General features: G+C 33.1%; 1 protein-coding gene across 1 annotated transcript in view; it reads right to left on the bottom strand.

Moving 5' to 3' along the window:
- Window positions 1-517: 517 nt before the first annotated feature.
- The window catches only part of LOC145740189 (protein amalgam-like), a 181679-nt gene continuing 166332 nt past the window's right edge, over window positions 518-15864 (bottom strand). Inside the window, exons 6-10 of the mRNA XM_081995555.1 lie at window positions 14787-14884; window positions 11492-11613; window positions 4957-5245; window positions 2054-2255; window positions 518-1998 (exon numbers count right to left, since the gene is read on the bottom strand). Of these exons, the coding sequence (XP_081851681.1) occupies window positions 1850-1998; window positions 2054-2255; window positions 4957-5245; window positions 11492-11613; window positions 14787-14884 (860 nt within the window). The 3' untranslated portion in view covers window positions 518-1849. The remainder of the gene's footprint in view (window positions 1999-2053; window positions 2256-4956; window positions 5246-11491; window positions 11614-14786; window positions 14885-15864) is intronic.

Below are 15864 nucleotides of genomic sequence, written 5' to 3'. Positions count from 1 at the left end.
GACCTTTTCCTTGTGGATTATTCAGTGCTTAATCAAACATCGACGTTTTAAAATTAAATTGCGTTATCCAGCCTTGATATTCTGGCTAAATTACTCCGGCTGTTCCACTGAAAACTGCTTGGCTAACGATCCATCGATTGCTTAAAAATAAATCAAACCAAAACCGACAAGTAAATTACACCTTCTTTGAAAATCTAGTTGGAAAAAGTCCGTGAGTGGGAGTTCCTCTTCCAATAAGAAGCTTAAATTTGATTGGATTCAATTTTTTATTAAATAACTTTCAATCATAAATACTTTTCTGACTAGGCAGAGAGTATTTATGTCAAATTAGGTAATTGTTATTAAAGGCCTCAAGGTATACCGCCGTTAATCCACTTTTTTTCAGCCAAAAAAACCCTCCAACCAATTATCTCTCGCCTGTCAGGGTTAACGCTGTGATACTCCAACTTTTTCCTCTGTCAAAAACAAACCCACAACTCTAATTAATTAACAGCTAAACTGGTAAAAGAAACGCGGCTTTGTTATCTATACATAATTTATTAAGCCGTATTTACACTTGGATGAGTCTAATATCGATTTAAAATTACGTTTATTATAACGGATTCATACATAATCTTATTGCACTCTTACAAAAATAGCTCAGTCTTTATTTACAAAATGACTTTCAATAATGTTCGAGTCTTTTGACAATCTCGCTGGATGTTTGAAGCGACTCACTGTTAATGCACACTTTAGCAAGATTGCGAAATTGACGAACTGTAATTATAAGATTAACTTAAATAAATATACAAAGCATCAACAAAATTGTCTTTACGTGAGTGATTTTGTATGTATTATAATAAATGACAATTGTAATGTAGAGGTAAGTGATATTTACAGCAAAATTAAGTCGTAATTATAGTAAACATCCAAACATTTTTTCAAGGAATTTGGAATTTTTCAAGTGGTTTTTAAATGGTTTTAATAGGCGTAGTAATTAACTGTGAAATTTGTACTAAAGAAAAATATAAGAGCCGTTTGAACCGCTGAACTAAACCTTGACTAAGGAAGTATTCATTGAATAGAAATCAAATCATTAAAACAAGACTTTATAAAAAATTAAATTCTGTCATTGATTTTCTTAAGAAGATCAACTCCTGATAATCCATGTGCTTTAGACTAATTCAATTATGTGGTTAGATTAGGTTTACATTTTGGCAGGTTAAGAACTGCGATTAACAAAAATAAAAAATCAGCTTTACCACACACGATTAACTGATCACTGTTTAACTAACGGTGCAAACGGTCATAAAAATATTTTTGAAGTTTCCAACCCCAAGTTGGAATTACCTATAACAAATCCGTTAAATTTGATGATATTTAAAAGTTCAAATATGTTGTTTCTGCAATGTGCAATTTTAATTTTTGGTAATTTATTGGTTATTAGTACTGAAAATATTACTTACCTTTAAACCATGATGCACCCCTTACAAGTGGTGGATGATACCTTTACATATTATGTAAAAGTAAGTTAAACTTTTAAGAAAAAAAGTGACATACACATCTAAAATTAACAACTGCATCTTGCAAAAATGAAAGTAAGCCAATAGTTGGTTACCACTAGTCTAAACTCATAGGTGCGCGTAATCAAAGTGAAATATACTGTGTAAAAATCCATAAATAGGGCAACTACACATCGAAAAATGTAGTGTTAACACACACGTTACAATATTGAACAACGATTCTTTGTATCACGTTCATTCGTTCGCACACCAGTCCCACTTTCGGTGTATCACAAAGGGTGAGTTTAGGGAAAGTTCTACCTACGAGGTCTTTGGTACTTATAGTCATTCACTGCGTTTACATTTTTTTAATTGAACATAAAGAAAACACTAGCACAAACACTGTAAAGACCGTACGCGAACAATGGACGAATTTGGTTGCTGCTGAGTCCTTGTCCTTGATTGGTTGAACCGTAAACTGCTGGTTGGGCTGATGGTTCTATTAGGTTTTCCATATCTGCAACAAACCATTTTTTCAACTTACTTTCTAAAGCTGTAGTGAATAAAATTACCATTAACTCTGGTGGTGAAATGGAAAACTGGTGACAATTTGTTCCAGCCCTGGTCGTTTTTTGCCTGTACTCTTACTTCGTAAGTGGTCGCTGGTTGTAGGTTTTGTAGAATGTAGGTCATCTTCTGCTTGGTGACTCCCGGATAGGGTGGTGGAATCACCTGGGGGTAATTAGTGTTGACAACTCCAGGTCCGGCAAGACTCTACAGGAAATAGTTTACGTTTTAAGGTTTGTAGATGGTTGTCAGTGAAAATGTTAAAAAGAGTTTAAGGAAAATTAAGTCAATTTAAGATAAAAAATGTCAAAAAATCTTAATAAGTATAAATTGGAACAAAATTAAATAAAGTATGATAAAATCAAACGTGATTAACTCGATTATTTGAAACATTAAATTTACTGTAGATAACCTTTAGATAGACAATTCAGCTTTTATCTGGAGCAAACTTGCTAAAGGATAAACTGGAGAAACACATAGCTAAGGAAATGACCATTTTCAGAACCAAACATATAAAATCTGTATCTGACACCCGAATTTGTTAACTTCATCGACATATTGATAAAGTACAACTGGGCCTACATTCTTGAAACGAAGGAAGGAAGTTACCAAGAGAAAGGAATACATAATTTGACAGAAAGCCAGTTCTGTCACATTCTATCAACACTTCTCTTGGCAATTCTACTTCCTGCGTTCAAGAATTAGGGCACTGAACGACATGGAGAAAGAAACACCAGTCAATATAGTAATCAGGAGCAGTCATTAGTTATAATGATGGCCTCAGCCCATTCTTGTTTAATCTTCTTATAAACAAAATCATAGAAGAAGCATGGACCTTAAATATGGAATACAGAATAATCGATAACGCCATTACTATGGCTATGCTATGCCGACGATGCAGCATTATTTGTAGAAAACAAAGACTTGTAACGACAGCTATTCAAGTTCTACCTGGCGAGTTGAAAACTTAATATGAGTCAAGCATATTAACAAAAAAAAAAACAAAAAACCAGTCAGATGCAAGCCGTAATTAAAAATATGCTCATAGAGCAAGTGGTGCAGTTTAAATTAAAGTTGGGCGTATTTACCGGTAACGTAAAGTAAAACTGTCATCTTGAGTGACAAACTAGAGGACCTGCAACATCTACTAAACTGTGTAAACGCAGAAGGGCAAGAAATGGGGCTCAACATAAATATCAATAAGACAAAATTTATGGTCTTTAGTCGACAACCACATCTTGATGCTTCACTGCAGATCAATACGAAGAATATAGACAGAGTAACCCAGTTTAAGTACCTTGGGTGTTGTATCACCGAACAACTGAATCCAGATAGAGAAATAAGATGCAGAATAGAGACAGCCCGAACAACATTCCAAAAAATGAAACCACTATTCTGCAATGATAATCTGAACCTAAAATTGCGGCAGAGAATGGTAAAATCCTACATATGGTCAGTGTTACTATACGGGGCAGAGGTCTGGACCATTAAGGCCGCTACAGTTAATCGGTTAGAAGCGTTTGAGATGTGGCTACACCGGCGAATGCTGAGAATACCCTGGACAGATATGCAGACCAACGAAATGGTGCTAAACAGGGCCGATGCAACACGTTTGCTGCTAAATACAGTCAAGTGCAGGAAAATCTCATATCTTGGACATATCTTCAGAGGAGACCGATACAGAATCCTACAACTGATCATGATGGGAAAAGTGGAAGGACGTAGAGGAGTAGGAAGAAAACAGGCTTCCTGGCTGAGGGACATCCGTGAATGGACCGGTATACGCAGCGCAGAAGAACTGTTTCGATTGGCGCAGAATCGAGAAAGACTTGCCCAAGTAATTGCCAACGTCAGGGGGACCTGACACGGCACTTGAAGAAGAAGAAGTAAAGTAAAATTGAAAAAGGTAAATTCAGTGTGACAGGAAAATTTACCAATTTTACCAGTAAATGTATGAATCTAATTGAAATTAGCTTGAAAGATATCATTTTCACAAAACTTTCCTGACAAAGTGATTCTTGTACCAAATTCTTTATTACTTTTTCATGTTTAAATTATGACAAATAATATGTTTTTGAGATGAGAAAAATGACGCAGATCTGAAGATATTATATTATTTAAACAATTTGTAATTTACCAGTAATTTACTGACAACTGCAAAAATAACTGTCATCAATCTCAGAAACACGTCTTGTTTCAAAAACTGTGAGAAAACTGTGTTAAACTGTAATTCTTGCAACTTTTGACAATTTTGACTTTAGTGACAGATATCACGTGGTTTTTGGAAAATAAATTAGCACGGGACCACTGTCATAAATATCAGAAACACGTTTTGTATTGAATACTGCAAGAAAACTTTTCTAAACCCTAATTTTTGCAACTTTTGAGAACACTTTGACAGTCAGAGACAAAAATGCTTGTCAAACCCACTTGGAGTGAGAAAATAGCTATTTATGTAACCAGTTACGAAAAGATCGATTTTGTGTAACGAATGAATGTTTGTACAATTTGAATGAGTTACACAATAAGACATTTTCGAAACGTGTTACATACATAATTTTTTCTAATTTTGACCAAAAAGCGGTAAAAACCATCTTTTAAAGTGATTTAACACAAATATTCACTTTCATAGCACCTTGTATAAACTGTGACAACGACATGTTATGATCGATGTCGCCCATATGTTTCTACGGAAATGCATAAAAACAGGGAGTGATGAAATGAACTTTTCAAAACTAGTTACATAAAGTGATACTTTTCGTAACTAAGTAAGTAACTAGTTACGAAAAGTAAAACGTTTTGTCACTCTAATCAGTTTTGAAAAGTGTCACTTTATATACCAAAATTAGAAAAATATGTTTTAAGCACAGTTTTTTGTCTGCCTTTGCCATTTACATAAAAAACTTACCACAGAAATCCACTCAGGTTTCATGCCAACCATTCTTGAACTATTCCTCATATTCCTATTCTCGTTCGATTCATCCTGACGGTGCGAATGATGTCCCTGATGATGTCTAGGTTGTTGCCGATAAAACAACCGGTATTCAATCACTGAGGAGTGACTGTTGACCGACCAACTGAGCTGGTACTTATTCCTTTCGGTACTGGCTACTGGCGAATCGAATACCGCGGTGGTTGCAGTACCGGTAAGGGTAATATGTCCTTTAGATCTGCCATGTTGATTGGATGCGGCGCAACTGAAACAAATTATTACATAATTACATTATTAACACATTTACAAAACGAATCTTAATCTGCATATATTTACGACTAGTTTTAATAAGAGGATTGGTCCGAATTTTCGTCCAGCCCTAGGCTAGAAAATGTAATCTAAATTATGCAGAACGAGTTTTGTTCGTTTTCGGTTTTGTTAAAATTAGTAGTTGGACTGGTATGTATGTGCATAATAATAGATGGGCTGAATAACAAGCGGTATTCTGAGGTACATTGTTTCGATTCTACCATTCGCCGTTAATTAAAACACGATTTTGCGGTCAAGTTTGCTTTGAGGCCGGCTACATGCAGAGGTAATAGCGTGAGGGTGAGGATAAAGTCGAGTGCGTATTAATAAGCAGAATATTTCCCTGTTAAGCGTGGTTTACGGGAATATCGGGATGGATTACAGCTATTCAGGAGAGGATTAAACACCGGTTGATTACAAATATTTGATTCAGAATGAAATTATACGCAAGGCTTTTGTCATTATTGTATGTATGATGCTGGCAGTGATTATACATATTCAACCAAAATATACAAAACGCTTCGTTGTTTGTGATTTCATTTATTTATTTAATATTTTTATAAACGAACCTAAAGCAATAATCGTAACATTTCAGTTGTGATGTACTGTCAAATCATCTAGAAATTGATGGTTACATAATGATGTGTTATATTTTCAGAATGTGAAGCAAGAATTTGCCAAAAATATGTCCAAATAGACTCAAAAATTAAAATTCAAAGGTAAACTGACAAAATTCAGTGTTATATTGGCAATATTGTGGTGGCTGTAATGTAAAAGTGGTGGTTGAACTCAAAATTTTAAGTTTATACTAATGTTGGGCATAATCGATTGAATCGAAATAATCACTTTGAATAATCAAATAATTATTCGATTGAACATCTATGAATAAATCAGACTGCAAAATGCCGAGTATTATCGATACACCCTGTATGCAATGTTGCCAATTCCACCGTCAAAACGGTATATCTACCATTTTTGTGGTTCTTCTACCGTTCGTGTCATTTTGGCAATTCAAACTTTGACACCACTTTTCTCCCTGACTGTACTAAACTTTGTACCATTTTTCAGGTTATTAAATAGGAAATTTAATGGAGATTTCAAAAATGTGCTTAAAACTCTCATTTTTTTACTCCAAGTGGGTATTACAGTCAATTTTGTTCCTTCAAACTGTGTTTCTGGTAGTTCAAATTTTGACACCACTTTTCTTCCTGACTGTATTAAATCTTGTAATATTTTTTCAGGTTATTGATTAGGACGTTGAATAAGGATTTCAAAAATGTGTTTAAAGTAGATATTTTCTTACTCTAAGTAGGTTTTACAGTCAATTATCTCCTTGACTGTCCTATCAAACTGTGTTTCTCGCAGTTCAAACTTTCACATCCATTCTCTCCCTGACTGTATTAAATTTTGTACTTTTTCTTCAAATTATTAATTGGGCAATTTAATGAGGATTCCAAAAATGTGCTTAAAGCAGACATTTTCTTACTCTAATTAGGTTTTACAGTCAATTTTCTCCATGACGGTCCGATCAAACTGTGTTTCTGGCAGTTCAAACTTTGACAACCATTTTCTCCCTGCCTGTACTAAATTTTGTACTGTTTCTTCAAATTATTTAATAGTCAATTTAATGAGGATTCCAAAAATGTGCTTAAAGCAGACATTTTCTGAGTGGGTTTTACAGTCAAGTTTCTGGAAGTTCAAACTTTGTGTTTGTGCTGTTTCTTCCTGATTGTACTAAATTTTGTACTGTAGTTTAGGTTATTGAATAGGAAATTTACTGAGGATTCCAAAAATGTGCTTAAAGCAGTCATTGAGGATCACATGACTGCTTAGTTAAGTTATCCTCTAAAACCACGTGATATTTGTCACTAATGTCAAAACTGTCAACATTTTCCCAGAAAATGTAAGAATTAAAGTTTAAAACAGTATTCTGACAGTTATACAGTCAATTTTCTCCATGACTATCCTATCAAACTATGTTTCTGGCAGTTTCAAACTTTGACACCCATTTTCTCCTTGCCTGTACTAAATTTTGCACTGTTTATTCAGATTATTAAATTGGCAATTTAATGAGGATTCCAAAAAATGTGCTTAAAACTGTCATTTTCTTACTCCATGTGGGTATTACAGTCAATTTTGTCCATGGCTGTTCTTTCAAACTGTGTTTCTGGTAGTTCAAATTTTGACACCACTTTTCTCCCTGACTGTACTAAATTTTGTAATGTTTTTTCAGATTATTGAATAGGACATTGAATAAGGATTTCAAAAATGTGCTTAAAGCAGACATTTTCTGCGTGGGTTTTACAGTCAAGTTTCTGGAAGTTCAAACTTTGTGTTTGTGCTGTTTCTTCCTGATTGTACTAAATTTTTTACTGTAGTTCAGGTTATTGAATAGGAAATTTACTGAGGACTTCAAAAATATGCTTAAAGCAGTCATTGAGGATCACATGACTGCTTAGTTAAGTTATCCTCTAAAACCACGTGATATTTGTCACTAATGTCAAAACTGTCAACATTTTCCCAGAAAATGTAAGAATTAAAGTTTAAAACAGTATTCTGACAGTTATACAGTCAATTTCCTCCATGACTATCCTATCAAACTATGTTTCTGGCAGTTCAAACTTTGACACACATTTTCTCCCTGCCTGTACTAAATTTTGTACTATTTCTTCAAATTATTAAATGATCAATTTAATAAGGATTCCAAAAATGTGCTTAAAGCAGACATTTTCTGAGTGGGTTTTTCAGTCAAGTTTCTGGCAGTTCAAACTTTGTGTTTGTGCTCAGTTTCTTCCTGATTGTACTAAATTATATACTGTAGTTCAGGTTATTGAATAGGAAATTTACTGAGGACTTTAAATTAGCCTCTAAAACCACGTGATATTTGTCACTAATGCCAAAACTGTCAACATTTTCCTAGAAAATGTAAGAATTAAAATTTAAAACGAGATGTGTTTCTGAGATTAATGCATGTCTCTTGAACAAATGCCATGTGATCGTCTTGCTAAATAATGTTTTAAAATCACGTGACAACTGTCACTTACTAACGGCAAAACCGTCAAACAGTGCTCAAAGGTTGCAAAATCAGGGTTTAGAAAAGTTTTCTTAGAGTATTCGATACAAAATGTATTACTGAGTTATTTTGACAGTAGTTCCGTGACTGTGTAGCTAAATTATTCTCTAAAACAACGTGATATCTGTCACTAATGTCAATAATAATGTTAATTAGAATTTGTTTTCTTTATTTAATTTCTTATTTTTTTCATCGATTATTCTATCTCTATTAAATATTTTGTTGTTACATGTTGTACAATATTTCAAAACTCCTCTCCATGGTGTAACTATGAAATACGATAGACGCGTTGATCTACATTAACTCGGTGACCTAAAAAAACCACTGCAATCTGCGTAAAGTTTCCAGAAACAAAGAACGGTAGCGTAAGAAAGACCCAAAGTAAAAATCTTCTCACCGGATTTTCATTATATCTCAATTTTTCGTATAACCACCCACAAGAGAGACAAAACAGCAGACAGCGACATATTTCCTCTAACTTTTAATAAAGATAAAAGATCCCCGGGAAGCGTATTTCTAGATTATGTTTTCCCTGGTTTTTTGCCGAAATGGCCGCGGTCTCTCACGCGAATTTTGAGGAAAAGCCATTTAGTTAAAACGGTTTTTTTCCTATTCCCGTGTCACGCTGCTACAAGCCGAATTAAATGTTTTCATTTTGCGGCCTGGATATTTAATTAAGTTATTTTTCTTGTCGAGCCGGAGTTTTACCTTGCTTAATACCGCCCGAGTTTCGTACGATAAATTACTCCCGCTTAATAAATCAAAAGGGGTTTTGGAGTTTCCCATGCGAACTTTCCCTATTGAAAATAAATTGTTTCAATGAAAGCAACAGGAAGAGGGTGGCTTTACAAAGCTTCGCCCCTTGATGTTTATTTTCCTTACGTCAACCTGGTATTATTGCTAATTAGTTATTTTGTTACTAATAAACGATTTATTTGGTTTTTTATTTAAAGTATTTTTTGATAGTTTATTATAATGTGCCAAAAAACGGTCAATATAGTTTTTCTTTCTAAAAAAAAATAAAAATAAACAGTTTATGAAAAACGTCGAATGTAACAATGCAAACATTACATATACAGCATGTCCTTGATTACTTCATATCTTTAGCCCAATTAAAGTAAATAATATAGAAATAGAAGAGAAAACAAGGAATCACAATCAGACTAAGATAGAAAATGCTCATAAATTAATTTTTAGAGAAAAGGTCAAGAGAATTTAAGAATTTTAAAAGAATTCAATAGAATGATGAAGAAAATTAATGCTAATAAATGCACATCAAAAACAAGAATTCAGGAAATGGAATTTGGACTGATGGAAATTATAAAATCCAAGTAGATGGGTTTCTTGGAAGAACCACACTGTAAGTAGTCTTTACAGCTCCATGGAACCAAGTTTGACAGTTCTGACGTAAAACGTCACGTAACAGCTGTCATAACTGTCAAAACCTTTTCATTACACGAATTAAAAGCTTTTGGGAAGAGTTTTGATTTTGGCAACGTTGATTTGAATGTAATTTTCTAGCTTCAAGGTATTTTAGAGTCTGAAAAATTGATTTTTTCTTGGTTTGAAAGTCTGGCGTAAGTTTGTTTTACCTTGTGCACTAGGTACTCAAGACTCTCTTACGACAACACATATTTTGTTTGCTGATTAAAGTAACTTGTTATAAATACAGAACTGCACACAAAACTGTCTTACTTTGCATGCGTAAACTACATTGCAAAGTGCTGAAATGGACTCAAAGGAAGGAAATTTCATAGGCTAATGAACATTAACGAAGCTAAATTATGTAGACAATCACATTAAGTGGAATTCAAAGAGAGAATATCAATAGGGCCATTGTCTCGGTCAATCACTTCCCTAGGTTGTTTACCATTAAATGGAAAGGGACATAATGCACCTTTCGATTAGTTCAAAGCCAACGGATTGCATGCCACGCTCTCATGTCTGTTTCGATATTGTAAAAGCCCCACTACGGTTATGTACCCTCAATTTAGTTTTTTTTTAAACGAGAATGATTTTAGATTTAGATTGTAAAATTGTGCTTTTGAACATTTATTTGAATGTCAGTATTATTAGGTATACATTACAAGGTGAGCAACAATTTTAAATGAAAACTACTGCTAAACTGGTTTATGTGTATGAGACTCAAATTTGACAGAATATTTTGTTACTTTCTGTAATTTTTTTAACTTTCTGACATAGGGCATATTTAAAAATGCTTTTACTACTTTGCAATACTATCTAGTGTGAGGTACGCAATTTGCTTCTCAAAGTACTAGCTTTCGGACATCCCTGTACTTCTTGTACCACTCTGCATATCTGAAATGTAAATTTTAACAAATTACCTACTTTTCAAGTAATTCTTTAAGTTTCAAATGTCAAAACATGAAAAATGCGTTGTTGATCAAATTTTTGACTATTTGGACAAATTATCTATTCAAATTGCATATTTGAATTGATTACCTATTAATATAAAAACTGAAATAACTGTAGATATTTTGCATAAAAATAAATCTGATATACTTTATCTAAGTATTTGCAAATATGCAATATCGGAAATAATTGAAGGAAATATTTCAAAATCGCAAAACTCTACAAAATACTTTAGTCGAAAAATAAACCCACTTTGTTTGTACGGCTTTTATTGTTCACATGCTGGAGAATAGAGTCCGAAGCTTTCACTAAGCACAGCGAGTTCTTGTATACAATCGAGAATCGTCTTTTTTCAACGAAACAATTTTCTCTTATCTGACTTTTATTTCCAGCGCTTGTTTCTCTTAACTAAAATGTTGTCTGGCCGAGAGAATATATATTTGTTTTTACGTTTTTCTAAATGCAGCTCGTATAGTTTATCATTACCCGACTCTTCGAGCTGAAATATTGTTATTAGAAGGCGGACGTGGGAGAAATTTAATTTAAAAACAAAATCTGCTCTGTTGTGTCTGGGAGAGCCCCCACTGAAAATTTCCTGCCACGCTTTTATCTGAATTAAAAATTAATTTAGCGAGCAGGATGTTTGCAGATCAGCTTAAAAGTCGTTTGAAATATGTTGTTCATTAATTAAGGCCACCTTTGCCGTAACCTGACAAGTCACATCATTAATCCTGTATATTTTAATAATTAACTTACCTGTAGTTTCCCATATCGATTTGCGACACATTCCTAATGGTTAGAGTGTAGCGATTTCCTCTATTTTGAGTGGCATGTTGTTCGGTGATACCTAGTTGAGTTGTAGCTTTGTACCATATAACCTAAAACAAATAAAACAAAAAATATATTAAAGGAAAGTGTTAACTGGGTATTAAAATTTATTAAAAAATATATTATTTCCAACTTTGACATATTAAAGTAAACTTTAAAACTGGTGATGAAATACACGTGTTAGGTACAACATTTTTCCTGCGAATATGTATTCATTTACATTAAATTACAAAGATGATTAAAACTACATTCTAAATTATCTGAAAATGTATGTTGTAGTTTTATAATCAATTTATGTCCTTTTAAGTGAAATCGATTGGAGTTCATGTAAAAGCGTTACGACTATGTAAAAATTGGAAATACTCTAGTTTTATGAAAAATCCTATTTTTTGTGTGGAATTTTTGATGCTCTTTTCTAATAATAATAGCGTTTGAATAAAATTGAATGGAACTCAAATAAGGACGCTTCAAATTTGAAAATTTTAAGGGTAACTCAGGATTTTTTGAAAACCTGTAAAATTTTAAAACTCGTTATGAGAGTTCCAAACATAATACAAACTGTCAAAAACCAAAATGTATATTTGTTTTTCTGTTAGTGATGTGACGTTTCTGGGAAAATAAATTGCACTTTCCGCGGCTTTACCTTTTAATAGTTCAGTTTTTGAAAGGACAGAAATTATGTAAGTTTTATTCTATTCAACCAAATCTGTATCTCTTACCCTTTTCAACATCCCAATACTCCTAATAGTGATCCTCCTTATACCAAACTCAGTACTTTTCAGAATTGGTGGGAGTGACATAACAGTTTACTTTCGGTAACTAATTATACAATGAAAATTTTTTGCGCTTTAATTAGTAATTTTTTTTACCAAAGGTAGCAAAATTTACGTGTCGAAAATCGTATCAAACAACATTTTAGATGCCATCAAACAAAAAAGTTGGCATATACACACATACAAAAATGATTTTCTTTCCAATTTATACAGTTCACTGGTGCAGAATACTGACACAACACGCCAGGAAATATAATAGAAAGAAATCCACAACTTGCTTTAACTTTTCCAAACAAGTTTGCGGATAGCTGTGTTCTCCCTTTAAGTTCATTTTAAATAAATCCTCGCGAGTTTGCCGAAAAAAAATTTGTTCGGATAAGGCTGGCTGTAGAAGTTTTCCAAGTTGGTCGACGATGTAAAGTATGCGGTTTAAGTTCGATGTGTTCGAGTTGGAATATGCGGAGTGTAAGCAAACATTGCTTTCAATCCGAGGTTGCAAATTGATTTGAACGAAAAGTCTCGAAGGAAAATCAACTTACGGTTGTTTAGAGTAACTCTCAGTTTAGTAACTTTAGGAAACTAGAAAGTATTTTCATACATTCTAAAGTAGCAATTTGTTATCAAAAATATTCAGGAAGGAAAAGTTTCATGACAAAGTAATATGAATGTTATTATTATACTCAATCTGGAACGAAATTCAGTGTCGTTTTTTAAGTAATATTTTAAATTATTGTTCTTCCGTATAAGTAAAAATGTATGTTAATTTCTATCATAAAATACATTTACAAAAATTGTTCCTTCATAACACTTCTTATCAAAATCCATCTGTTTTCATAGCGGCACTAAAAGCGTCATATAAATATTTAATTACAATTTCGTGCTTTTACGAAATTAAAACTTTGGTACTTAGTTGAATTACTAAACTAAAACAATTTTGTTGTCATAAAGTTTTTATTCGATGGCCCTGTCGGTTTTCCTCGACTTTTCAAAGGAAAAATAATAATATAACGTTTCGCAACAAGTCCCGTTGACTTCTGCATTTTGTAAGGATTTTCCAGGAAGCAAAACAATATTTCTCCATTATATCGTACTTTTTGCGTTATAGAAGTTGGCATTTGCCGATACGATTTGGAAGCCTTGGGCAATTTCAGTTGGGTTTTGTCAAGTTTTGTCGTTTTGCCAATTTTCGCTTCCTTCTTTTCGTTTTTCGGGTTATTTCAAAGCTTTAATTTGTATAAGTTTACTCCAAATAGGAAGACAGTAAGTTTGGTTTGGTTTTTATTAGAAACATATTGAATTGATAAATGTGCATTTTATAGAATGTGGACAAATAGCAAAATCTTAAATTTCAAAGTAGAATAAGTGCAATATGCTATAAAAAATGTAAGTGATTTAAAAACCCAAGGCTTCATTTAGTTGATAAAACAATAAACAGCATTTTCGGAATGAACAAATTGAAGAGTCTCAGATATGTTCTGAATTTAAGTTGAAATCCTTTTCAGAAGAGATTATAAAATATTGATAGATAAATTACAAAAAGTCCTGAAGTTTCTTGTCAAAATTGGCAATTTATTGCTCCGGAAATGTTCCAGTGCACAGCAAAGAATCTTAAATTAGGTAAAATAAGCACTTTAAACCTTTCAAAAGTTGGAAAAAATTGTCAATTTTTTATTTTGGTCAGAAGGGTTCCAATGCACAGCAAAAGGTACGTTTATACCAAAGAACTGAGCTGAGAGATAAGATAAAACCGGAAAATGAGAAAAACTGGAAAAAATCTAAGTTTTTTTGAAAAAAACTTCCGAGTAAAGTTCAGTTGGTAAAAATGTGGTAAAGGACAATTTTTTATTTAAATAAAGTCAAGTTACAGTGAAAAAACAAAGTTTGATGTCAAGAAAAAGATAGAGATAGAGAAGAGAGAGAGAACTTATGCAAATTTGCCACAGACTGAATCTCTTGGAGATTTTGAGATATTTAAACACAGTAACTATTCTTCTTCAATTGTCATTTTAATAAGAAACAGTCTTTATGAAGGACATCAGGGTGCTTATTCTTGAAATGAGAGAACGGAGTTACTAAAAGAAATGTATGCAGAATGTTACAGGAAACTGTCATTATTAGCTTCTTGTATTACATCAACAATTTCTGATGGCCCTGAAGTAAAATTGTAGCACGATTTTGAGTTTTTTTTATGTTTTTTCTATTTTTATACAAAAATGTGTACCCTATGCCAAAGCATTCAGAATTAAAACTTTATTGGTTTAGGATTTTGTTACGATTTTCTCTTCGAATTAAATGCAAACCCCAAACCATTGTTCTAAAGGTCCTAAACAAAGTTAAATAAACATTTGAGCGTGGTGATTTAAAAAGTCTTTCTTTTCAAGAAGTGAATATTTAAAAATATTTACGAACGTCTCGCATATGCAAATGAATATTTAAGAAAAAAATCCTACCTGTGCCGGAGGTTCTGAATAAACTATGCAGACCAATTGAGCCTCCAAACCTATACCAGTGTGTACGGTCGCTCGTTCTACTTCGACTTCCGGCGGATCTGTAAAATAAATAACGTAAATAAATAATTTTATTTATTACACAAACTGTTTTCTTTTAAAAACAGCATCATGAACCAGTTAAGAAGTTCACAGCCTCTTTTAGAAGAAAAACCTGACGATGCACTAGTGTGAAGTATTATCTGATCTGCCAACTTTATCTTCAATATAGATCGTAGTAGTGGCGTCCCAAATATGTGAATATTTAATGATTATTTGGCGGAGTTAGGGACAAATAAGTTCTACCAGTTCTTGGCCAACGTTTCGATATATTAAACATATATCTTCATCAGGGCTAAAAGGTATAAAATGTTACAAAAGATAGTGAAACATGTACGGACCAAACGCTTACCTCGAACTGTCTTAAAATATGCACACTATTCATATGAGATGTTACAAACGTGTACGTGCACAATACACAATCATGTAATAAAAGGTTAAAACAACACATAACAAACTAATTACAAACACAATTGGGGAATTGTCAAGAAAACGTACGGTCGGGACCCACCGTTAGACTGCAACAGAACGCATAGGGTGATGGCCCACTGACCATTGACCCACAAAAAGTTGTTTTTTTGTGTCCGTTAAATATAAACATTTAGCATATTTAGGTGTACGAATGAGTGTAAGCGAGAATTATTATTATTATTATTATTAATGTTTATTTCCACAAGAGTTAGAGTTAGATCGGTCTGTTCATAAAATTGTTAATTAAGTTCGAATAAATGACGTTTAAATTTTGGGTATCAGTTCTAAAATTTACGGCTTTGTCCCTCCACTTGTTTATCCACAGCATTTCGGAAATCACCCGTTTTTTGTAATTCGCTGCACTATCCAGTATCCTTGGCTGCGAAAAATCAAATGTGTGGCCGTTGTTTTGGTAATGACACGCAAGAGCCGTTGTACCTTCTCCTCCATTGTGTGTCAACCTAGTACAATCATATTGATGTTGTTTTAGTCTTAGGTTTAATTTATTTTT

This window comes from Ips typographus, linkage group LG1 (assembly GCF_016097725.1).
Source record: "Ips typographus isolate SLU linkage group LG1, UJ_Ityp_2.0, whole genome shotgun sequence".
NCBI classification, from domain to species: Eukaryota; Metazoa; Arthropoda; class Insecta; order Coleoptera; family Curculionidae; genus Ips; species Ips typographus.
This window is presented reverse-complemented; position numbering and strand designations above follow the sequence as displayed.